Source organism: Felis catus, chromosome A1 (genome assembly GCF_018350175.1).
Source record: "Felis catus isolate Fca126 chromosome A1, F.catus_Fca126_mat1.0, whole genome shotgun sequence".
Classification (NCBI taxonomy): Eukaryota; Metazoa; Chordata; class Mammalia; order Carnivora; family Felidae; genus Felis; species Felis catus.
Window position 1 is genome coordinate 207,056,692 of NC_058368.1, and position 25,248 is coordinate 207,081,939.

General features: G+C 36.7%; 1 protein-coding gene and 1 long non-coding RNA gene across 2 annotated transcripts; both read left to right on the forward strand.

Moving 5' to 3' along the window:
- Positions 1-6,764: 6,764 nt before the first annotated feature.
- LOC123380186 lies at positions 6,765-24,489 on the forward strand. Its single transcript, XR_006585659.1, has 4 exons — positions 6,765-6,779; positions 19,963-19,965; positions 21,531-21,535; positions 24,387-24,489. It is a non-coding gene; the product is annotated as an uncharacterized LOC123380186 (long non-coding RNA).
- On the forward strand, positions 21,542-24,489 carry LOC101095718 (elongation factor 1-alpha 1-like). Its single transcript, XM_045037852.1, is given in 3 exon segments — positions 21,542-23,375; positions 23,378-23,443; positions 23,446-24,489. Coding segments are annotated over 3 exon segments (1,104 nt in total). The 5' UTR covers positions 21,542-23,272; the 3' UTR covers positions 24,381-24,489.
- Positions 24,490-25,248: the final 759 nt, after the last annotated feature.

Consider the following 25,248-nt stretch of genomic DNA (forward strand, 5'->3'; position numbering starts at 1 on the left):
ATCCATTTGTTGCACAATTTGCTGACAGTGTACCGTGCACTTGCTGTGTTGCCAAATACAGACCACCCAAAAGTGATGCACAACCATACAGTGCTCTGGTCGAGTTTACAGCCTAGGGACTGAGAAATGCACGAAATAAGAAAACACACAAAACATTATCTAATTGTATACTATAATAAATGCTTGGAGAACAGAAAGCAAGGAGTGGTTCAAGAGACTAACAATGGAAGATACATTAAGTTGTCAGGAAAGACTTCATTCAATAAGAGATATATGAAGACAGGGGTGCCTGGGTGGCTCAGTTGGTTACATGTCCGACTTCCGCTTAGGTCATGATCTCACAGCTTGTGAGTTCGAGCCCCATGTCAGGCCCTGTGCTGACAGCTCAGAGCTTGGAGTCCGCTTCAGATTCTCTGTCTCCCTTTCTCTCTACTCCTCCCCTGCTCATGCTCTCTCTCTCTCCTTCAAAATAAACATTAAACAAATTTTTTAAAAAGAAGGATATATGAAGACAAAAAGCAAAGAGAGGAAGCTATAGCACTCCAGGCAAGGGGAAAAACAAACAGGTGTAAAAAGTCCTGAGGAGAGAAAGTGCTAGAAGAAGGCCAGTATGGCTAAAGTGCACAGACCATGAAGGAGCTAGACAAAGGATGAAAGTGGAGAGGGAGCTGAGACCAAGTCATGCAGGGTCTTGTAGACCACAGCAAGAATTCTGAATGAACTGAATGCAAGAGAGTAACAAAACCCAATTCATATTTTTGAAAGATCTTTCCATTTTCTATGTGAAAACTGCACTGAAGGGGAGCATGGTTGTAAGTAAGGGAAATGTTTGCAATGCTTGTGTAGAGGTATAGCAAAGCAAAGGGGATCACGAGAGGAGCAATAGAAAAAGAATGAAAACTGATTTGAGATAGACTTGGTCAGGCTTGACATTATACTTAATGTGGGAGATGAGGAAAAGAGAAGGTTTAAAAGTGCTCAATAAAAACATAAACGGTCAAAATAATTCTATAATGCTATATATATATATATATGTATATATATTCATATATATATCAGTACATACATGAATACACACACACACACACACACACACACACTGATGGTACTTTGGTTAACACGGAATACGCATTAGAACTCAGCAAAAATACTCTTATGACATGCATTCTTATATTCTTATATTCTAATATCTTATATTCTTATATTAAAAGAAAAAACCATAAACAGATATTAAACACTAGTTAATTATGTATGCTGAAGTATTTAAGGAAAAGTGTACTGATGTCTGCAATTTATTTTGAAATACTTCATAAAACAAGATGGATTGATGGAAAGAAGGAAGAACCAGGTGAATAGATACAGTATATGATAAAATAGGCAGAGAAAATATCAATGATATTGCCAGTCATACAGTTGGTGATAATGGTACCTTTGGAGAGGTGTTTGGAAATATGTATCAAAAACATTAAAAAATGTAGAGTTCTTTGACCTAGTGTCTAATTCAATACATATGTATTATTAAATAATCAGAAATTCACACATTTATTATGTAATTTTTTAAGATAGTGAAAATAAAGGTTGATAAATAAGGACATGGATTAAGTATATTTTAGTACATCTATATGACTAAATTCTTTATCCTCAGTATCATTCTGTGGGAGAAAAATTAAAGCAACTGTGAAAAAAAATTCAAAATAAATGCCCAAGTGAAAAAAGTAAATTTGTAATATGGGATCCATATAGTATTTGAAATGTTAGATATTTTGCCAAAATGTTACCAACTACGTTGTTTTTATCTTTACATTTTCTATATTTTCCACATGTTCTGCAATATTGAATATATTTTACTTCCTTAATAAAAACAAAACTGTAATTTTAAAAGAATTTTACCCTAAGTTATTTAAAATTAACTTAGATACCAAGATGAGCAATATTTATCTGTTGTAGGGTAAGACTAAAATGTAAAAGTAGATTATGGCTTAGAATTTATAAAATGTAATCAGAATATTATATGGGAACTTTGTTAATTTTTGGCTACATTGAACTCTTAATTATATGTAGTATGGAGAAGCAAACAGTCTCCATGAGGTTTTAGAAATGGCCAAGAGGAGTTGGGGCCAGAAAAAGAAGCCAAGAAGATTGTTGGCTGACATTTAAAATCTCAAAGCAAAGACAGGAAAATCACTATTTACGTAGGACAAGCCTTGATGTGTCTGGAGAAAATTGTTTATAGTTTGTTTTGCGATGGCGTTGGGGTTTTGTGTTTTTGTTTCTTTTCGTTTTGGTTTTGGGTTTTTTGGTTAAGGTAACGGAAGATCTATGACCCACTGACCTTCTTATACCACTAGGTTAACCTTTGATTTAAAAAATGGTGGATTCTTTCCCTGGGGCTAACATAGCCCTTCTAAATCTCAGGCTTTCTGGAATTTTTGTCAGGAACCTCAAAAGTCTCTCATGATAGTCTTTAGAGTGAGTGGTGAAAAATGCAAATTAGGTGAGTTCTGTAAGACTGTTTTCTGGATAGTTAGCCACCCTCACCCCAGCCACCTGCTTCCCCTCCAGGAAAAAAAAATCCACAAACCAAAGAACATTAAATTATCTATTGATTGACATCAAGCCGGATAGTTCTCAAATTTATGTTTAGTCCTGTGCTAGTTGATGTCTTTGTAGATAATTTTAATGAATATCAAAATAAGTTAAAATCTTAAAAGAAAAGACTGATTGGCAAGACATTCAATAATAGAATGAATGTCTAGAGATTAACACAGTTTGGAGTGATGATATGAACTGAGATTAAAAGCAGGGGTGCCTGAGTGGCTCAGCCAGTTAAGTGTTGGATTTTTAATCTCAGCTCGGTTTTTAATCTCAAGATTGTGAGTTCAAAGCCTGCATTTGGCTCCACGAGGGGCATGAAGCCTACTTAAAAGAATAAAAATAATCAACAAACAGAGATGAAATATAAAATAAATAAGTGGGAAGTTATCTATTTTCATTGCAAATATCAACTGCATGTGACCAGGGTTGGAGACTATTGGTTTAAGCGTTTGTATATAAAATCCAAAGATAGGTGACTGACTGAAATCTCATTATTTGCCAGCATCAAGATTCAGTTGCCCAAAAAAGCTTATCCATTTCAATATGATCCATAGGTCTAGATAATTTTAATGTGATCTATGGGTCTAGATTAACTATTCTGTCCTTAGCATATTATAATTAGGAATATTGTTTAATAGGATCCATGGGTCTAGATCATTTTAATGTTATCTATGGGTCTAGATTAACTATTCTGTTCGTAGCATATTACAACTAGGAATATTGTTTTCCACTCTTGTCACATTTTAAAATTAACTTAGACTATGCAAAAGACTATGCAAAAGACTTACCTAGCTATGCAAAAGACTATGCAAAAGACTTACCTAGCTAATGAAAGATTTGTTTTCCACATTGAATACCTTAAAATGTTTCATGGTTGCCAGAAGAATCAGATGGAAGTATAATAAGTATCTTCAAATATTGAAGAGCTACCATTTTTATTTTTTATTTTATTTTATTTTTTTTAATTTTTTTCAACGTTTATTTATTTTTGGGACAGAGAGAGACAAAGCATGAATGGGGGAGGGGCAGAGAGAGGGAGACACAGAATCGGAAACAGGCTCCAGGCTCTGAGCCATCAGCCCAGAGCCCGACGCGGGGCTCGAACTCACGGACCGCGAGATCGTGACCTGGCCGAAGTCGGACGCTTAACCGACTGCGCCACCCAGGCGCCCCAGAAGAGCTACCATTTTTAGAGTGAATTAACTTTATTTGGTGAGGAATCAGAAGGCAAAAAAAGGGCTAAAGAGGGCATTAGTCTTTTCTATATATACTATCATCTCTTGGAAGTCTAGGACTATGTGTTATTCTTCTATTTCCAGTGCTTAGCCCAGTGTCTGTAATACTTAGCATTTGTGATTACTGGTGGAATGAATAAATCAATAAAGACAGAGTTTTCTATGCATAAAACATTATTTTTTTTAACAATTAAAACTGTCCACGGGGAATGTTTTGGTCCCCTAAGTAATATTTTGTTGTTATCTTTTTATCTTTTATTTTTAAAAATTATATGTATTTTAAGGCATACAGCCTGATGACTTGATGTATGTATACATAGTGAAATAATTGCTATAGTCAAGCCAATTAACATATCCATCTCCTCACCTAGTTCTCTTCCATGTGTGTGGTGAGATCACCTGAAATCTACTCTCCTGGCAAACTTCCAGTATTCAACACAGTATTGACTGTGGTCATCACACTGTATGTGACATCTCTAGACTTATTCACCCTATGTAACTACCACTTTGCACCAGGATAAAACTTTTCTAAAGTTAAAAAAAACACAAAACAAAAATTGTCCAAAAAATGGAAATGGTAACAATATATTCACTAGAATGACATGAGCAAAATCTACATTACCTTTTTCAGAAGCATCCAAGAGAGAATTCCTGCTTTTGCAGGCACCTTTTTTTTATTCTGTTTCCTCTCAGTCTCCTTTATCTACAAGCAGCTATTTCCCCTTATCATTTAAAACTACACTCATCATGGTGTCTAACAAATTCCCTAGTTTTAAATCTAATGGACACAAGTGCTCAGCAACATTTGGCAATCTTAACCCCTTGCTTCCTTTAAGACATTCTCTTTCTTTCGTTTCCATGGTAACACAATCCTCTATTTCTTCTTTTTTTTTTTTTAAATACCATCTTTATGCCCATACTTTTCATCTTCCTTTTGGGGTTCCCATTTTTCCCTTCATCTGCATTCCACCCAGAGCTTGCTTTTCATCTCATTCTACAATTCTCCAGTCTTTTATTTCAAGCAGTGCATATATAGTAATGACTCACAGATCTATTTTTTTAAATCCCAGGTAGTTAATTTATGTGTATCTGCTTACTGACCATCCACGTTTGAATGATCCAATAGGAATTCAAATCCAATATGTCTAAAATGAATCCCTTATTCTTATTGCATTCCAAATCTAAGTCTTCTTTCAGTGAGTGATACAACCAATATACTTTTCCAAAACAGAAAGTTAGTTATTATTCTTCACTTTCCTGGACTTTAGTTAATCCACCAAGACATGAGTGCTGAATCCTACCAATTCTATCAGCCAAACATCTAATATAATAGATGTGTCCTCATAACATATATCCTTATATGTCTTAGGCCTTTCAATTAAACCCTCTACCAATTTCTTAATTTAAGCCATCATGATCTTGCACCTGGATAGCTGCCATAATTTCCCATCTTATTTCCCTGATTTGAGTGGTTTCTTTTTAACACAACAGGAAAAGTAACTTTTGTAAAATACAAGAATGATGTGCCACTCTTTTCCATCAGATCCTTCAATGGCTACCAATTTCTTTCAAGTTACAGTGCCAAGTCTTTCAGAATCTAGAATCTACTTATATTTCTAGAGTCATCTCTCACTAATATCTGCCTCTCATATCCTGCATAAGCTCTACCTATTCTTATTAATCAGTTTGAGAAAACACCATGCTCAGCTTCATGCCTGGCTCTTTAGATAAGAAGATTCTATGCTTGAACTAATCCTCCTTTCCTGTTTTGTACCCACTTCAACTCCTTAACTCAGGTGCCACCTATTCCAGAAACACCTCCCTATGCTACCTCATTTATATACCAGTAACACCCTTAGTCACCCCCTTAGAGAATTCATTATAGTAATTTGTAATTGATTAGTTACTTCTTTTAGTTGCCTTTAGATTATAAACTGTGAACAAGGTGGGGCATGATATGTAGGCCAGCATTGTCTCCCCACTAAATAGCAGAGTGACTGGCATTTAGAAAATATCAAAACATTTTTTAAGGAAACAAGTGAATATAAAGAAGGAATGTTGGTCAAATAAGAATAAATAAAATGAAACAAATAATATTTTAAGAGCATGGCAGGCACACACTGAAGGCTATTTAGAGTTTTTGATTGGAATTATGGCAAATAAATACCAACATCTGAGAAGTGATCAGAACATTAAGAAAGGGTCACCTTAATCTGAATAGGACGTAGTATGAAGGACGAGGAAGACTTATCATTTCCATGTGCCTTAGGGTGAATCCTGAGTTACGGTATTCTGCTCTGTGCATCAATCATTGGAAGAAATGTTTGAAAAGCTGTAGTGATTGGGATAGCACACGGGACAGTAAAAAGTCTTAAAACTCTTATTATCAGAAATGGTTGAATTAATTGGAGCTAATAATCTAAAGAAGGTGAATAATTGAAGACTGACTCCAAATATTTGGCTGAAATATGGCTGACTCCAAATTTTTGAAAGATTCTCCTAAGAGAAAGGATCTGCTCATATGGTTCAGAGGTTAAAGCTAGTATGAATGGGTCTACATGGAGATTGAACATCCTCATCATAGAGGGAAATTTCATATGATCTAGAACTTTACAAAGAGTTTTAAGAGGTAAGACTTCCATGTCATTAAACTATACATAGTATCGAGGACTACTAAGGGTTCAGGAATTTGGGAGTATACGAAGGGTTTGTGATAGTTGATCCCTGTTCATATATGAAGGTTTGTCAGTATGTAAGAGGTGGACAAAGGTATGAAGCTAGAGTCTTGCACTCTGTCCCATAAAGGTCAAGAACATAACATAAAATTTTCTAAGTCAAGAGTCAGGGTCAGAACCAGAATCAGAGAGCCACAGGACATAGCAATAGTATGCTACTCAAAAAGAGAATCATGCAGTCCAACCTGGGTCCAGTAGACAGACTTGTGCTCTTGTGGAACAATTAATAAACGTGAGGACCTTGTTTCCCAAACTTAGCCTTTATTTATTTATTTATTTATTTATTTATTTAATTTTTAACTTTTATTTATTTTTGAGAGACAGAGAGAGGCAGAGCATGATCGAGGGAGGAGCAGAAAGAGTGGGAGACAGAATCCGAAGCAGGATCCAGGCTCTGAGCTGTCGGCACAGAGCCCTATGCGGGGCTCAAACCCACAAACTGTGAGATCATGACCTGAGCTGAAGTCGGACGCTTAACCAACTGAGCCACCCAGGCGCCCCCCAAACTTAGCCTTTAATCCCAAACACTATGCTGACAGTTATCTGAAACTTCCAAACATTTGATTATTCTCTTCAAATGTTAGACGGCATAAATGACAAACCTTAGCAAACACAAGAGAGACAAACCTCCCTTCTGCAACTAGGTCTTCCAGGTCCAACAAGAGGTTGTGGAGGACTTCCATGGCTTAAGGCAATATAATTTTTCTGGAATTCTTTAAAATCTGCAGATTGAGGGATGCCAAAGAGAGAATCAGGGACCTCTGAATTTAAAGGAAAGTTCCTAGATATGTGGGCTGCCAGGATCCTCCCAATTTGTCCTCAGCCAGACCCACTCTAGAGTTTTGTTTTCACATCCTCCGCAGACCTCATGTCAGTCAGAGCAGTAGGAAGAATCACCATTTGACCTTCCGGTAGGATTTCTTTATGAAGAGCACTGTCCCTTTAGCCCCTCCATGTCTAAAATGAAATCTATGGAAATACTTTTGGCACCAGATATTCCTGGGAAATACAACCCCCTCAAGAATTTCATATGCCATTATGTAAATACACTTATTGGTCTTTTCCCTGAGAGTAAATTTTGGTACTTGGTGGAGAAAAGGATATCACTACAAGGGAAAGCGTGTGAAAGGGAAGTGTGCAGATGGTAGTTTCCTCTTCAGAACTTGCCTGGAGAAAGTGTTTTTGCTACAAAAGGGCTGGTGTGTCCCCTTTGCTTGGGACTATCTTGTGAAGATTTTGACTTTGTTTTCTAAAGTTGTCCAGAGTCTACACGGGTTACGAATGCTTTGATCAGCTCCAAATGCAAGGGCACACAGTGCCCTATTTTAGGTGCCAAGTTTGTGTTCTGTTGGAAACCACACTGAATAGTTTGGCAGAATCAATGCTAAATCAAGCAGAGAGATTTCTCATTTTTATGAAACACCCACAAAAGTCAACATTCTGTTTTTTAGCATCTATCCACCAAGTAACAGAGTAATAAAAACAGCATTGGAAAGACTTGAAAGTATTCACAGTATTTTATTCTGCCATCTAATATAATTTTGATGAAATATCCTGTGGTTTAGTTAATAAAAACTGAACAAGAAAACAAGTATTTATTAAACATCTATCTTGTTCTCAGAAATTTAAGGAAAATATAGAGTACATATAAAAAATTGATCCTATCCTGAAGAGTTAGTAATTTGGTGTATGAGAGAAAGCAAGCATACCAAAAAATTTATTTTATTTATCCAAGGTAATACATATTAGGAAATGTATTTTTCCTTATTCTTGTTCCATACATGACAATCTCTTCTCTAAAATACATCTTGAATCTATTCTTGCCTTTCTTAGTGGAGGTCACCAATCATCTTAGGCCAGAACAACCTCTTTTAAACTAGTCCCTTCAACCCCATCTCCAAATTAATCTCCATATGGCAAACTAATCATTTTAAAGCAACTTCAATTATGCCATTCTTTTACGTGAGATCCCTCGAGGAATTTTCATTACACATTAGAAAAAAAAAACCCACAATGCTCATTACGCTACAAGGTCCAGAATGAGGCAGCCCTGCCCATCCCTCCAGTCTCCTCTTGGACACTGTCCTCTATAGTCCACTTGGCTCAAGGACTTTTTCCAGGCTGTAACCCTCTTCTTAAAATATTCTCCTCCCAACCTTCCTTGGAGCTAGGTCCTTTCCATCATTTAGGACTTAGCTTAAGTATCCCCTTCCCAGAGAACACTTCCTTGAACACTGGGTTTAAAGTCCATCTGTGTTATTCTCCAGCTCAACTCCTTATTTCACTCTTAGCACATTATTCAGCTTTCAATTTTTGCGTTTTTTAAAAATCAAACTGCATGCCGGTGTTTACCCTATCCCTTGCCCCACATAAGCTCTGTGAAGCAGGAACCGTATTAGTTTTATGCATATGGCTCCCAGCCCAAGTACCTACTTTGGAGTAAGTGTTTTAATACACTTTTTTTGTGTGTGTGAATGACTACATAAATGAATGCTCCATTTTTAAAAGGTAGACTCATGTTTTCCAATGTATGTAATACTTCATATAAATATGTATCAGGTAATGAAGTAGAGAAGAGAAGAACTGGGCCATGAATCCCATCAGTGAAAGAGAAGTGAAGCAAACTGAGGTATGTGGTTAAATATTCGATCTGCTCAGTCTGTGAAGCAGCAGTTTGGAAATACTGGCAAACTATAGTTTGCTTTTAACAAAGATAAAGAAAAGTAAAGGTTCACATGGGCCCACAGATGCAGGGACAGGTTGATGTAGGAGAAAAGGCTTGGGGCACCATCTTGAAGGAAAGATGGAATTTGAGTTGGATTGGAAGGGTTAAGAGGAAACTATGAGCAAACCATGCAAAACCAAAGATGCAGGAAAGCTGGCATTGTATGGCTTGATGGGATACTAAGGAATCCTAACTTCCTGCTTTTTAGATACCAACATTCCATGGAGTTAGATTTCTGAATTCTCTGTTCACCCACTTAAATACCCTGATTTATTTCAAAGCAGTTCTTTGCTTTTCTTGAAATGTTTCATAGAACATGGCTTCCTTTGACAAATCCATAAGAAGTGAAAGAAACCAGAATGTTTTACTCTGTGACCCTTCCTGATATTTAGATTTTATTATAGATTATGTAATGCTTTTATCCTTATTCATTTTAATGAAAAGTTGGTAACACTTTAGAACATGCTTGCATCTGAGAATAACTCATGGCCAAAGAGGCCCATTCATTAGGGCTCTCTTGTAATAAAGCCAAGAGGGAGAAAAATGTCTGACGTTGTTATTTGGTTAACCCTCCTTAAGGAAAGTACTTTATCCAGCCTCATGTTGTACATCTTGAGAGGAGACAACCTTGGAGGTTAAGAATTTCAGAACTGGCCTTTCCAGTATATCTAACACTTCTTATATACTATTTCAGATTCTGTTTGTCCCACCCCTTCCTCCAGCCTCTATTACAAAACCAGCTCCCTGAACCTTTGATTAGTTTCACAAAACTGCATCCTGATAGCACCTTGCACAGACTCATTGCAGAGTGCTGCTTCTGCCATGGGCTTCTCTTCTGCTGCAGGGATTTTCTGGGTGCTCAGGCAGGCAAACAAGGAAGCTTGGGGAGTTAATACTGATGACCTCATCCTTGACCAGTGGGCCAGGAACTGATGGATATATGCTTTCTCCTTTGTCCCCTGGTTGGACAGCTCTGAGGCATATGTCATATGTCTCCACTTAAAGTCACATTGGATCAAGTGCCAGCCACCTGCAGTGGATAAATAGGTAGCAGATTCTTGTACTGGCTTTTTTTTCTGGCTTTTTTCCCCCTTCTTTCCCACTTTCTGTTTTGTCTCTCTCTTTCTTAAATAACTACGTACAAACAAGCCTTTGTCCCAGGCTCTCTTTGGGGGGATTTAAAGCTAAGACATCCTTTAAAACAAAGCCAAGAATCAGTAAGATCAAACAGCAAGATGCTAAAAGTACTCACAAAAGCCTGTAACCCAAAATAGCAATGATGCAGACAATCCACAATTCAACACATCACCACTGTAAACACTAGCCTTTGTTACAGAAATATCTGCCCGGGTAGCTATTGGGGTGAGAAACTGGGGCCAGTTTGGTTAGATAAGAACAGGTTCCCAGCAGAGAAAACAGGGAAGATGGAGTTCTTTAACAACCAGAAGATACCCTGAGGACTGTGGGGTGGAGCGCTAAGAGCAACATTGAGAAGAATGGTGATCCGATGCTGAATGCAATCTATGTGACTCAGTTTTGCCTGGCATCTGCCCAAGATATGTAACTGTAAGGGCTGGCACTCTGTTGCTCTCTCTTTGTCCAGCTTGCTACAGGTCAAAACCATGTGGCCTTTGTACAAGTTAAAAATACTTTTAACAATCTCACAAATGGTTAAAACCAATCCCATAGCATTAACAACAGCAAGCCTATCGTTTTGATATGGGCAATGGGCCATGAATTATGGAGGTAATTGTAGTAAAACATTATCTGGTTTACTCACAGAAAAGGGTAAACCTTAGACTGATAGTCTTGAGTACTTTTAACTCTCTGCTATGCCCTACTTAGCCTGCACAGAATCATAGAGAAAGTGCTCCAAGGAAACTGGGCTCTGGCAGAAGGAGCGACCATGCTAAGGGCAGGAAGCAAGGTCTGGTTTCCGAATAGGATTGAGAAGCTTTCTCTAATTCATGTACCTTTTTGAAAGAAGAAGAAGAAGAAGAAGAAGAAGAAGAAGAAGAAGAAGAAGAAAAAGACCAGCAAAGTTGAGTGGTAAGGGCAGGTCTAGGTCACAACAATATAGCCCATTTTTGAGAACTTATTGTTTTCCTTCTTTTATTACAGACCTGGCTTTTTATTTCCCTCATACATCTGTTTTTTCCTCTACTTTCTGCTCCTCCTTGCTATAAATATTTTTTTTGGATACATACATACATAATCACTCAAAGTGTTTGTAACATCCACTCTATTCTCTTTAGCAAACACTTTAGTCTGAAGCTTTAAGGTTTTCAAAAGCATCTTAAAAAGTCAGCACTTAGCATGTTTCCCTACCCCAGCCACCCAGACGCCATTGATTATGTTGTGATTTAATGTTGAAGAGAACCCTCTGCTGGGCTCACTAGGACTTGAGATTTTAAGAGGCTTGCTCTTGCCTCTTAAATTCAGCTAATTGCCTTTCTATTGTTCAACCTTCTTTCCTTTATTATTATTTTTATTATTTTTTTTTAAAACATCTTGGTGTTCTGAGTGCTTTAAATATCTCCCACAGGATACTTTTCCCCAGATAAATCTGATACTTTGTAATACTTTTGTTAAACGTTTATAAAAAAATTTAATACATTCCCATTCTATGGGAAATAGTGATAAAACTAAATTTTCCCATTAATATTATGTAACTAGTTAACCTAAGGGGTCCCAACAGTTCAAAGCTCACGTAAATATTAACTTTAATCCCTCACGTCTGGGGCTTCCCATTGTTAGTTTAACCCAGAGTCTAATAACTCGACTGCCTGAGGCAAATATCCTCAGAAGCCACTGTTCAGTTTCAAAACCAGTTTGGAGCTCCTGAATCATTTCTTAGGCTCTCACTTTTCTTGGCTCACCGATTCTGGTTTTGCTGTTGTCACTTTTTTGTTTTATCTCACAAATATGTATGTGAAATGGATCAGAATATAAACGTGAGTATTTGTGGCCATCGTAGTTTTCACTTGATTGCTAAGTCTATTTTGACTCATGCAAGAAAAACTCCAACGTTTAGAGTCAGCAAATAGTTTACAAAAGTACTTTCCTAATGGAAATGGTGGAAGAGTCTAAAAGGAGTTAAGGAGTGAGTCAGTTTTTATTATATTCTAAATAGAAAACTTCAGATCTTTGAGTACCTTAAATCCAAAGAGTTTAATCCAGCAAATGAATATTCATTACTCAATAGAAGCTTGCTGACAAATGTGGAAAATAAGCTAATAGGAAAACAAAGAGCAGTAAAATATGTTATTTTCATATTGTTTCCTGATGAATGGTTGATTCAATAAGCATTCCCAAATCCTGTCTCCATGCCTTTCTTGATAGAATTAGCCAAATACTTGTTTCTGCAGCCCTCCTTCGCTTTCCTAATGAAAGGGACCATGGTGGTTGGCATCAGCACTCTGTCCTTTGGCCCATCAACAGTAAAGGAAATCTACCTCCAGACTTTTTGTAATTAAAGAAAACAATGAAGTTCATTTGTCCAGGCCACTATCAGCTGGCTTCTGTTATCGTATGCATGTCAACACATTTAAACTGCTGCACCGCTATGTTTAAGATATGTGATTCCAGGACCAGTGTTTGCTCATAAGGATCATTGTCCTTCACAGACTAATGTGCAAAAAGGAAGCCACAAACAACTATCACTGCCTAATACAGGAATTGAAATATTCTCCTAATAAAGTATTCTGTAATGAATGAATGTTACTTTATTCAGACAGGATTAATTAGTTTTGTACCGATTAGGATGAAGAAGCAGGATAGAGGGGCGCCTGGGTGGCTCAGAAGCGTCCAACTCTTGATTTCAGCTCAGGTCATGATCTCATGGATCGTGAGTTTGATCCCCACATCAGGCTCTGTGACTACAGTGCACAGAATTTGTTTGGAGTTCTCTCTTCCTCCCTCTCTCTCTTCCCTTCCCATACTCTCTCTCTTGCTTTCTCTCAAAAAATATACAAAGAAAAAAAGAAGCAGTACATAGATTTTATTCATCAGTAATTAAGCCTTTTGTTTGTTTGCTTGTTTTTGCTGTAATATAGTTTTCCTAAGCTTGAGTGGTACTTTTTTTTATGTGTATTTATTTTTAAGAGAGAGATAGTGAGTGGGGGAGGAGCAGAGAGAGAGAGAGAATGCCAAGCAGACTCCACACTTAGCACAGAGCCCATTGTGAGGCTCGATCCCAGGAACCATGAGATAGATCATGACTTGAGCTGAATCAAGGGCCACGCAGGTGCCCAAGTAGTAGTTCTTTTTTGATGGGGAGTGCTAAGAGAAATAACTACTCTTAAGTATGTTGGCAGTCAGAAAAAAAATGTTGGATTATACATTTAAATGAAGATACTCTACTTGAGAATACTGGGAATTCAGTTATTATGTTCCAATGTCTTAACAATTTCTTTCCTTTGCCCCTGAATAGAAGTGAAGTGAGAACTAGCTTGATCCCTTCAGCCTGGATTCCTTGCAGGAAAATAATTTTTGTAAAGAGATAAGTAGTCATCATTGCTCCTCTTACTTCAGTAAAGAGGGGAGATATGAGAGAAATTAGAAATTCAGTTGTTATTATCCAAACATATCATTCTTCTAGAACTACCATTATTTTTTTTTAATGTTTATTTATTTTTGAGGGGGGAAGGAGGTCAGAGAGAGGGAGGGAAACATGGAATCCAAAGCAGGCCCCAGGCTCTGAACTGTCAGCACAGCACAGGGCTCAAACTCACAAACCATGAGATCATGACCTGAGCCAAAGTCGGATGCTTAATTGACTGAGCCACCCAGACACCCCTAGAACTACCATTATTTGTATAAAAAAGTGACATATTCACTCTTATTAGAATGTTCCCTTTTGTTTAACTGGATGAGGGATTGCTCATAGATCTAATACTAGCCTAGAGACCAAAGAAATTGAGAAGGGCACATCTGCACAGGGCCATTCATATTAGAGCTCAGGGCTCAGAGGATCCTTGGCATAAGACTTGCTATGTTCAAGACAACACAGACATCTTTTCTTTCAAAAGCATTCAAAGCCAAACATGAATCCAGATAAAGGGTTTAGGTAGAATCTATTTTAATATGTTTCTGTGTCTAAACTTAATGAGCTCTTGAGAATAAATGAAGGAATAATAACTGAATAATAAGGTAAGAGACAAATGGAAGACTCCTATCTTCATGTGAGAAGATTGAACAACAACAGGATTTAATTACTCTTATCCCCCCTCCCCTGTTTAAAAAAAATGCCTAAAAATTCAGACCTTTAGGTTTCATTGGGGGCAATAAGCCAAAACTGAATGTCCTTTCTCCCCATGATAAAAAGAAATAATCCTAACTAGATGTATCAGTTTCCTAGGACTGTCATAGCAACATACCACAAACCGTGTGGCATAAACAACAGACAGTTATTGTCCCACAGCTCTGGAGGCTCAGTATTTGAGCTCAAGGTGCCAGTGGAGTTGGTTCCTCCTAACTGCGTGGAAGAATCTTTTCTGTGACTCTCTCCTAGTTTCTTGGGCTGTTTGGCAATCATTGGTATTCCTTGACTTGTAGATGCATCACCTTAGTCTCAGCCTTCATCATCACTTGGCATTATTTCCATGTGCACATCTACCACAATGTCCACATTTCCCTGTTTACAAGGATACAGTCACATTGGGTGAGACTCCATGCTAATGACTTTATCTTAACTTGATCATGTTGAAATATCTTATTTCTAAATAGGGTCACATTCATAGGAAGCTGAGGTTAGGACTTCAACAACTTTTGGAGGACATAATTCAACCCATAACATTAACTTAAGGCTCTCAACAAAATAACAAAGAACAAGTAGGGTTCAAGTCCTCCAACAAAGACTCCACGAAGTTCCAGAAAATCTCCTCCCAATCCTGTGCCTTCAGACTTGAATGAAGCTTTTAGAAAGCAACATTTATTCCTCAAATTCCATGTTCAAAATCTTAGAAAGGGAGTAAAAGAGTCAAGGAAAGGTCATCAAAATGAAATAAAAGTAAATAGAACGTTTGGGTGAGCAAAATATAAAGAATTGTCACTGCAAACATGAACATTTTATAGCAAAAATAAGTAACGTATTAAACCAAAGAGAGATGAAGAACTCAGTCTGGAAGAAATTATAATCCAAACACCATAAGAAAACCTCCATATTAAAGGGGAATTTAGTGAAGACATAAATTTTGAGAAAAAATTATTCAAAGATAAGATTATTACAAATAGCAGAATCACATTAAAAGAAATATTACTGGGGTGCCTGGGTGGCGCAGTCGGTTAAGCGGCCGACCTCAGCCAGGTCACGATCTCGCGGTCCGTGAGTTCGAGCCCCGCGTCGGGCTCTGGGCTGATGGCTCAGAGCCTGGAGCCTGTTTCCGATTCTGTGTCTTCCTCTCTCTCTGCCCCTCCCCCATTCATGCTCTGTCTCTCTCTGTCCCAAAAATAAATAAACGTTGAAAAAAAAAAAAAAGAAATATTACTGAAGGAAAAAAATCAAGAATTAAAATGGCATTATTATAAACCAAGAAGTTGGATAGCATCTAAAAGAATAGTTCAATTTTAATTACTTATCTTATCATTGATTACTCATAATTAATTACTTATTGCAATAAATGTAGAGAAAGTAGGAAATAGATAGAGACAAATGAAATTCATCAAGAGAAAAAAATACAGAAAAGAGGACAAAGACCATCCAACATAAATGTAATTGGTAGTCTTTAAAACCATTCAATGATACAATGGCTAAAAAGTTTTTGAAATGAATTTATAGGTCACACACAGTTATATGAAAAGAGATAAATATATGTTTATGATAAGTTATAGCTTAGAAAATAATTATTTAAGTTATGGATGGAGATTTGAGTAGCTTATAGGAGGCAATTAGGGTGGCCTTAGACATCTTTCCACCAGCATACCATGCCAGAGAAAAATAAAGCAGCATCTACATTTATAAAAGTATAAGAAATAGAAACTATAACAAGACATTTATACTTAGCATTGTTCTTCATTAAGTCATAGACTTATTCTTAAAATTACAGAATTTTCTCAAGCGTGAAAAAATTGAGGAAATGTAGTACCCAAGATCCTTTCTTTCAAAAATTGATTGATGACCAAATGTAATAACAAAGATAAATATATATATATATAAAAATTAATTGAAAATAGATAATCTTTGCTAAAATATGAGTGTGGAGCATTTGAATACAGATTTAAGAAAAAAATAACTATGGGACTTATAGTCATATAACAATGTAAATATTATAAACCATAGCAACTTAACAGTATAATTAACAAAACTAAGAATAATAGAGAAGTGGAAAAGTGTAGAGTGTACTAATTTACTTTGCTTCCAAAGCAGGGAGACAATTGGTAGTAATTGGTTTTAAAAAGAAAAAGAAAAAAAAGGATTTTTTAATTTTTCATTTTTTATTCTTTTTAGGGAAAGTTTAGTAGCTACCATCTTCTGAAATTAAAACAAAAAGAATCTGAACTTTACCATTTCCTTTATTTGCAGTCTGATTTCTTTCATTCTGTTAAATATAATAAAAAATAAATTCAGGACGCCTGAGTAGCTCACTTGATTAAATATCCAATTCTGGGTTTCAGTTCAGGTTATGATCTCACGGTTGGTGGGTTTGAGCTGTGTGTCCGGCTCTGCTCTGTGTGGAGCCTGCTTGGGATTCTGTCTCCCTCTCTCTCTGCTCCTCCCTTGCTTGAACTTTCTCTCTCTCAAAATAAATAAACTTAAAAAAAATAAATTTCAATGTTTTTTGTTAAAAATAGCATGCAAGATGTGATTTTATTTTTATAAAATTTCTTTCTCTGTTAGTGTGTCTATCCTTCTCTCCATATATTTATAGATGTTTGGAATAATCTCTACCTAATATCTATCATAATTAGTTCTAGGTGGAGAAACGTGGGAATTTTTTAATCTTTTATTTTTCTGTACTGCTGCAATTTCTTCTTTGAATTTGTAGCATTAAAGCAATAACAGGGGTGCCTGGATGGCTCAGTTGGTTAACTGTTTGACTTCAGCTCGGGTCATGATCTCACAGTTCATGAATCTGAGTCCCATGTCAGACTGTGCTGACAGCTCGGAGCCTGGAGCCTGCTTCGGATTCTGTGTCTCCCTCTCTCTCTGCCCCTCCCTGGCTCGCACTCTGTCTCTCTGTCTCTCAAAAATAAACAAAACATGTTTTAAAAATTTTTTAAATAAAAATAAAACAATAACAAGTCAGTTTTCAAAACAATAGAAATGGCTATTTGTATAAGACGCTAAACAACTAGAGAACCACTAACCATTTCTGTATCCTTATTCATTTTAACAATCAGATTTGCTTCCTCATCTTTAGTTCCACAGTTTTACACTCTTTGAATTTTGAAGAGTATTATTAGGATGCTTATTAACTTAGGAGCCCATTCATATAGACATCCTGTCATAGTATAGTATGAAATATTCTTATGTTATTGATTCTACACAGAAAAAGAGTTCATATTATCAATTTCCTTGAAGAGAACATTGCTAGCTGAACTTATTTGAGCCTTATTTCTATAAATGTTGTTGTTGGCATAATGAAATATTGTCAGCCTTCAGCTCACTAAGCATATAATCCCGTCAACTATTAGCTGTCTTCCTCAGGGAGTGCAAACTCATTGCTAAGGACCTGTCATCTTACCAAGCTATGACTGATAGCCCCTAGCAGAATACACAAATGAAAAAGGACACAGTTTTAAAGAAGCAGTGTAGAGTAAATAATGTCTCTGTATGACCAGGGAGGGGCAATCTTATGGGAACACTGTCTACTACTTTGTTAAAACTAAAAGAATGCTAGAAGTCCATGTGGCATGTTGTTTTATTTCCAACTTTCTTCTTCAAGTTTTGGGCAAATTTCCAGTTTATTACGGTTCAACTAGAATTGATGCATATTTATAAATATAATTCAGACATTGCAAAAGTTTACTTTTCCTTTCATTGTTCTTATACCTTAAACAAATTGTTCTGAGGGAACTGTTGGTACAAATGAGGTCAATTTGTACTTTTGGTTGCTAAGGAGCTGATCAACTGGTGACCTGATTACCTTATTCATCACTGTTGGATAAAGTCTCCAATGCACTAAATATTCCAATATGTGGATTCAATAAACAGAAGTTCTGAAGATCTGGTATGCACAAAGCTTCATGCTGAAATGGAGAAATAATTAAAGTCCAGGTGATCTCTTATGTCACTTTAGATTTTATCTTTTCCATAATTTACACACACACACACACACACACACACACACACACACACACACAATGATAAAAGGAGCTAATAGAGACTTTAGACATATTTTAAAAGTAAAATACTTAAACTTTATAAACTGTCTCTGGTATGATCCATTCAAAATCACCATAATTTCTGGATATAGCCAGAGTTGAAAAGGATAGAAGGAGAACATTTTTTTTAATGTTTGTTTGTTTGTTTGTTTTGAGAGAGAGTGAGTGGGGAGAGGGAGACAGAGAATCCCAAACAGGCTTTGCGCTGTCAGCACAGAGCCTGATGCAGGGCTCAAACTCATGAATGGTGAGATCATGACCCGAGCCAAAATCAAGAGTTGGATTTGGATGCTTAACCAACTGGGCCACCCAGGTGCCCCAGGAGAAGAACTTTATAGCACAGCTGTATCTAGCTAGCTAGCTATTTATAGGCTCCATGCCCAATGCATCTCACAACCTTGAGATCAAGAGTTGCATGCTCTACTGACTGAGCCAGCCAGACACCCCAGCATAGTTGTATCTTTAAAATAATGTACAAGATAACAAGCAAAAGAAGAAAAAAGAAAGGGTCACTTGGAACAATTGTTGGCATTTTTAACTTTGCATCATAGAAGTGCTCAATTTAGTATAAAGATTTTAGGAAAAAGAAAAGGCCATGCATTCATGCAGCATAATAACACAAATATAAAACTCAGTAACTGACATTGCCAGGCAGATCAAAGTTGAAAATGTCAACATCTTATCTTCAATACGCCTTCCATGTAGTAGGTGGGATGATATCAATAAATAAGTAACAGTGATATGAAAAATGACAAACTGTGAATTTTCCAAAGAAGTGTGGTGGCCACTGTGATGTGCTATGCACATCTCCTTCAAGAATGAAAGATTTGTTCCCCCACTGCTGACAGAAAATCTTTAGGTGTCAGCCTCTGCAGAATTGCCTTAGCTGAAGAGAATCACTTCGATCAAGGACATACAGCCTTGCATCCTAATGATTAATTGATGCAGGGGTATAAATGCCAACCCCCTTATCTCAACTTCAGAACACTCCATAGAGTGATCTGAGGCCCTCATTGAAATTAAATCAACGTATGTTGCTGCTCAGTCCTGCTTTTTAATCTTTCCTTCCAAGGGTGTTGCTCTCAAGGTTACTCCCTGAGAAATCATCTACATGTTAATTGCTGCTTCCTGAGGAACCAACTCTGTAGAACTTCATATCACTAAAAGTTTGAGAAAGCAGATGGTGAGATGGCATTTTGGAACTGGATCATTTACCACTTGGCTGGCAGTGAGACCCTAATCACTAGTCGTAGGTGGAACACAAATACCCTCTGGTAGGTGGCAGTGTAATCATTAAAACTTGTACTGGTGAACTGGGATAGAATAGTGGTGGAAGAGAATTCATTAGCCGGTGTGATATTATCAGGTTTTTGAGAAATGGAGTAGAAATAGTATCTATAAGGACTATGGAAGTAGATAACTCTTGCTGGGTTTTATCGATATGCAGGACCAGTAGGCAGAAGATGAGTTATTATCTGGCTTGGGTAACTGATACTGGTAAGGCTGCTGTCATACAAGCAGTCAGGGAAGAATGTGTTTGGGACAAGATAGTATGTTTGGGATTCTCTTGATGGCTGCTTATCCCATTTTGACAGTAAATGGACAAGTACCTTGTGGCTCTCTCTCATGTCATGGAAGCAGTGTTGCTTTAGAAGCCAGAAGACCCAGGTGAATTCTAATGTGAACTAAGTATTAATTATCTATGTGAGTTGCTACATAGCTCTGGTTTTTAGTTTCCTATGTATGACATGAGGAGGCTGAACAGCTGATGTCTAAGTTATTTTGAGCATTATTATTATAAAAGAAAAAAATGAACACATATTATAGTATGACATTTAAAAGAAGCCACAGATTTCATGTTTTTTTAATGTCGCATTTCGTGCACAGTCTAGAGAAGAAAACATATAACCTTGTGTTTTTCACTCTTTTAGTACAGTAAATGGAACAATTCATTATGTGATGCAAGGAATCATCAGTAAAAGATAAATTCACCAAATAGAAGCAAAAGAGCATATTAAAGCAGAAACCATTAGCATATCTCTACAACTTAAAGTATTTTGTGCTTCTATTATACAGATGGATAGAAAGAATTCATACTTCAGAATTGGGACGAAGTATTCATGTGAAGGAGAGGAAGTACCATCTGATTTCTGGAATCTGATTCAAAACAGTTCACAAAAAAAGTTTAATGTTTTAGCATTCTACTGCTTAGTTATAATTTTAGAATGTTTAGTTTAAAAATTACCCGAAAAAACCTAGTAGAGCTTTTCTGGGTCTGGTTTGAAGATGGTCTCTGTAGTAGTAAAATTTTTTAAATCCAGTTAATATAGCAAGACAGAATAGGGTGGGTGATAACCATTCACACATTTTCTTTTCACCACCTGCTAAGATTACTCAGGAAGCTGTAGTGTATATGGAAATATGTCACATTAAAGCCCGAAAGTCCTAATACAAATTACATTCACCTTATGAGTCAGACAAACCACTTAAACTTTCTGTTTTGTTAAATTGATTTTTTAAAAAGTGTGTGTGTGTGTGTGTGTGAGAGAGAGAGAGAGACAGAGAGCAGAGAGAGAGAGAGAGAGGAAACTCTGAGAACAATGAATATTACTGATATGTCAGTTGTTGCTTCTTTAATTCATTTAACTTCATTAATCAAAGACTATCTTGTAGGTAATTTGAAACCACTATGAAGTCATTTTTCCACTTCAAAAATGTTGATTTTCTTTATAATAAGTAATCTTAATAAACTTCCATTACCAGCTTTACAGAGATCATAAAAACTTCCACTGCTATATGGTATCAATAACACTACTATCCTCATGACTTAGTATATGAAACAAAAACATCAGGAAGAGAACCAGGTTCAGTACCTTAACTGATCATCATTGTTCCTCATTAGTCAGCCAACAATAGATCTGGTTTGCCATAAGAGCTGTGGGTATAGGATAATTATATTAACTTCCAAACAGAAACCTAATTCTAAGCACAATCTTAGCATTTGTTGTTGTTGTTGTTGTTTTTAATTTTTAGGATAAGATTAGAATTTGTTTTTTCACTCATCATTCCTTTATCTTACATGTTAACCACATACATGTGAAGTGGCTATGATATGTCATTTACATAATAAAATATTTACTGCTTTGCAGCTTCGGCTCTACACTGGGTCTAAAATACTCTGATTACAGAGCTTTCTCAAGATCTTTGATCTTTTGTTTCATAAGAATTGTGTATGCTCTGCATACATAGTATAAGCCACACCCACATTTTCCAACTTTCCCTCTCTACCTGTTTTTCCCCTGCTCTGCTTTCTGCTATGCCTTTCATTTCATTACTCATTCATTTCTAAAAATAGATGTAGGGACCACTCATTCTTCTGAAAAATTCTGAAACAAAGAAAGATACTATATCCATAAATAGGAAGATCCAAAATTGTTAAGATATCAATTTTCCTCAAATTAATCTAGAGATTTAAAACAATGCCAGTCATAATCCATCAGGCGTTTTTCGTGGAAATTGATAATCTGCTTCTAAAATGTACATGGAAAGTCAAAGGAACTAGAATAGACAAAACGATCTTCAAAAAGAAGAAAATAAGTATTTACACTATCTTCTTGATAGTGTAATCAAGAATCTATCTTGATTCAAGATCTTGCTTGAAAATCTTGCTTCAAGATCTACCATGCAAATGCAGTAACCAAGACAGAATAATTCTGGTGTGAATCAGTGAAACAATAAGGAGCTCGGAAATAGGCCCCCCTTATCAGATTGTTCAGTTGTCTACAAAGGCACTAAAACAATGCAATGGGGAAAAGAAAGCCTAAGAATGATGCTGGAAGAATTGAATAATTACATTAGAACACATAAACATAAAAGGTAAACAGGTAACAATGTTTTTAGAAGAAAACAGGTTTTTGGGAGTTGGAAGAGAGAAGTTTTATTTTAAGGCCACAATAATCAACAACCATAAAAGAAAAATTATTTTATTTTATTTAATAAAATAAAAAATTATTTTTATTTTATTTTATTATAATGCTGAGTAAATTACTCTTCATCAGAATTTTAAAAAACCTTTGTTCATCAAAAGACACAACTAAGAAATTGAATAGGTAAGCAAAATCCCAGGAGAAAAATATTCATGAATTATGTATCTGACAAAGGTCCATATATATTTCTGAAGAGGTAACCTACATCATTAGTCATCAGAGAAATAAAAATTAAGATCACAATAAGATGCCACTCCATACCTACCAAAATGTTTGAAATTTAAAAAGACACAACATAAAATGTTTGTGAGTATATTAACCAACTAGAATTCTCAAACCCTGGTAGCTGGAGTGTAAAATGGTACAAAAATCTTAGTAAAACTTTTGGTAGATTCTCATAAAACTAGATGTATACCTTATCCTATAACTCTGCAATTCTGCTCCTAGGTAGTCACCAAATAGAAATTAAAATATATGCTCGTATAAAGACCTAAAACAAATGTTCATAGCATCTTTATTTATGTTAGATTAAAAACTGGAAGCAGCCCAAGTGTCCATGAAAAAAAAATAGATAAATTATCATGTACTCAGACAAACCCAACTCAGACAAACCCAACAGGTTTGCCACCAGAACACAGGTATCATGAAAACCATCCCTAAACCTAAACCAAAATGGGAAAGGAAGACTTTCATATGATCATCATTGTCATTGGACATGTAGATTCAGGCATGTCTACCATTACTGGTCATCTGATCTACAAATGTGGTGGGATTGACAAAGAACTATTGAAAAATTTGAGAAGGAGGCTGCTGAGATGGGAAAAGGCTCTTTCAAGTATGCCTGGGTCTGGACAAACTGAAAGCTGAATGTGAGTGTGGTATCACCATTGATATCTCCCTGTCGAAATTCAAGACCAGCAAGTATTATGTGACCATCGTTGATGCCCCAAGACACGGAGACTTTATCAAAAATGTGATTAGAGGCACATCTCAGGCTGACTGTGCTGTCCTGATTGTTGATGCTGGTGTTGGTGAATTTGAAGCAGGTCTCTCCAAGAATGGACAGCCACCAACTTGTTCACCAACTTGTCCAAGTGACAAGTCCTTGTCCCTCTACGATGTCTCCAAAAGTGGTGGTATTAGTACTGTCCCTGTGGCCCTAATGGAGACTGGTATTCCTAAACCTGGTGTGGTGGTCACCTTTGCTCCAGTCAATGTTACAACTGAAGTAAAGTCTGTTGAAATGCACCCTGAAGCTTTGAGTGAAGCTTTTCCTGGGGACAATGTGGGCTTCAACATCAAGAACGTGTCTGTCAAAGATGTTCATTGTGGCAATGTGGCTGGTGACAGCAAAAATGGCCCACCAATGAAAACAGTTGGCTTCACAGCTCGGGTAATTATCTTGAACCATCCAGGCCAAATCAGTGCCGGATATGCACCTGTGCTGAATGGTCACACAGCTCACATTGTCTGCAGGTTCGCTGAGCAGAAGGAGAAGATTGTCATTCTGGAAAAAAAGCTGGAAGATGGTCCCGAGCTCTTGAAATCTGGTGATGTTGCCATCGTTGATATGGTTCCTATGTGTGTTGAGAGCTACTCTGACTATCCTCCTCTGGGCCATTTTGCTCTTTGTAACATGAGACAGACAGTTGCTGTGGGTATCATCAAAGCAGTGGGAAAGAAGGCAGCTGGAAGTGGCAAGGTCACCAAGTCTGCCCAGAAGCTCAGAAGGCTAAATGAATATATCACCAATACCTGCCACCCCAGTCTTAATCAGTGATGGAAGAATGGTCTCAGAACTGTTTGTGTCAATTGGCCATTTAAGTTTAATAGTAAAAGACTGGTTAATGATAACAATGCATTGTAAAACCTTCAGAAGGAAAGGGAAATATTTTGGGGACAATTTGTGTGTGTGTGGCAAAAGTCAGTACTTTTTACAGACACAACTTGACCAAATATCTGTCAAAGAATTTTGAGATCCATTAAAACAAAAGTTTAATGAGAAATAAACAAAACAAAAATCAACTATGGTATACTCAGTCAATGGAATACTATTAAGCAATAGAAATGAACAAATTACTAATACATACAATGTTGATGTGCCTGAAAATTTTTGAGGTACCTGAGTAAAAGATACCTTACACAGAAGTGTACATATTTTATTGTTCGATTTATATGAAGTTCTATAATAGGTAAAACTAATCTCTGGTGGGAAAAATAACCAAAACAGTAGGTGTCTTTGGGGAATATGCAAAAGGTTTGATCAGGAAGGGGCCCAAGAAAACTTTCTGGGAAGATAATGATATTCTTTATCTTGACAAATCTTTGGGTTACATAGATATTCCTGTACAACAAAAGTTATCATATGGTGCACTTAAGATTTGTGCAATTCACTGTATGGCAATTTAAAGTTTATTTATTTGAGAGAGAGAGAGAGCACACACAAGAGAAAGAGAATGAGCAGGGAGGGGCAGAGATGGAGAGAGAGCATCCCAAACAGGCTCCATGTTCTGCACAGAGCAGGGTTGACTGTGAGATCATGATCTGATCCAAAACCAAGAGTCGGACACTCAACCAACTGAGGCACCCAGGTGCCCCGCACTGTATGGCAATTTAAACTAAAAAAAGAAAAAGCTATAAACAAATAT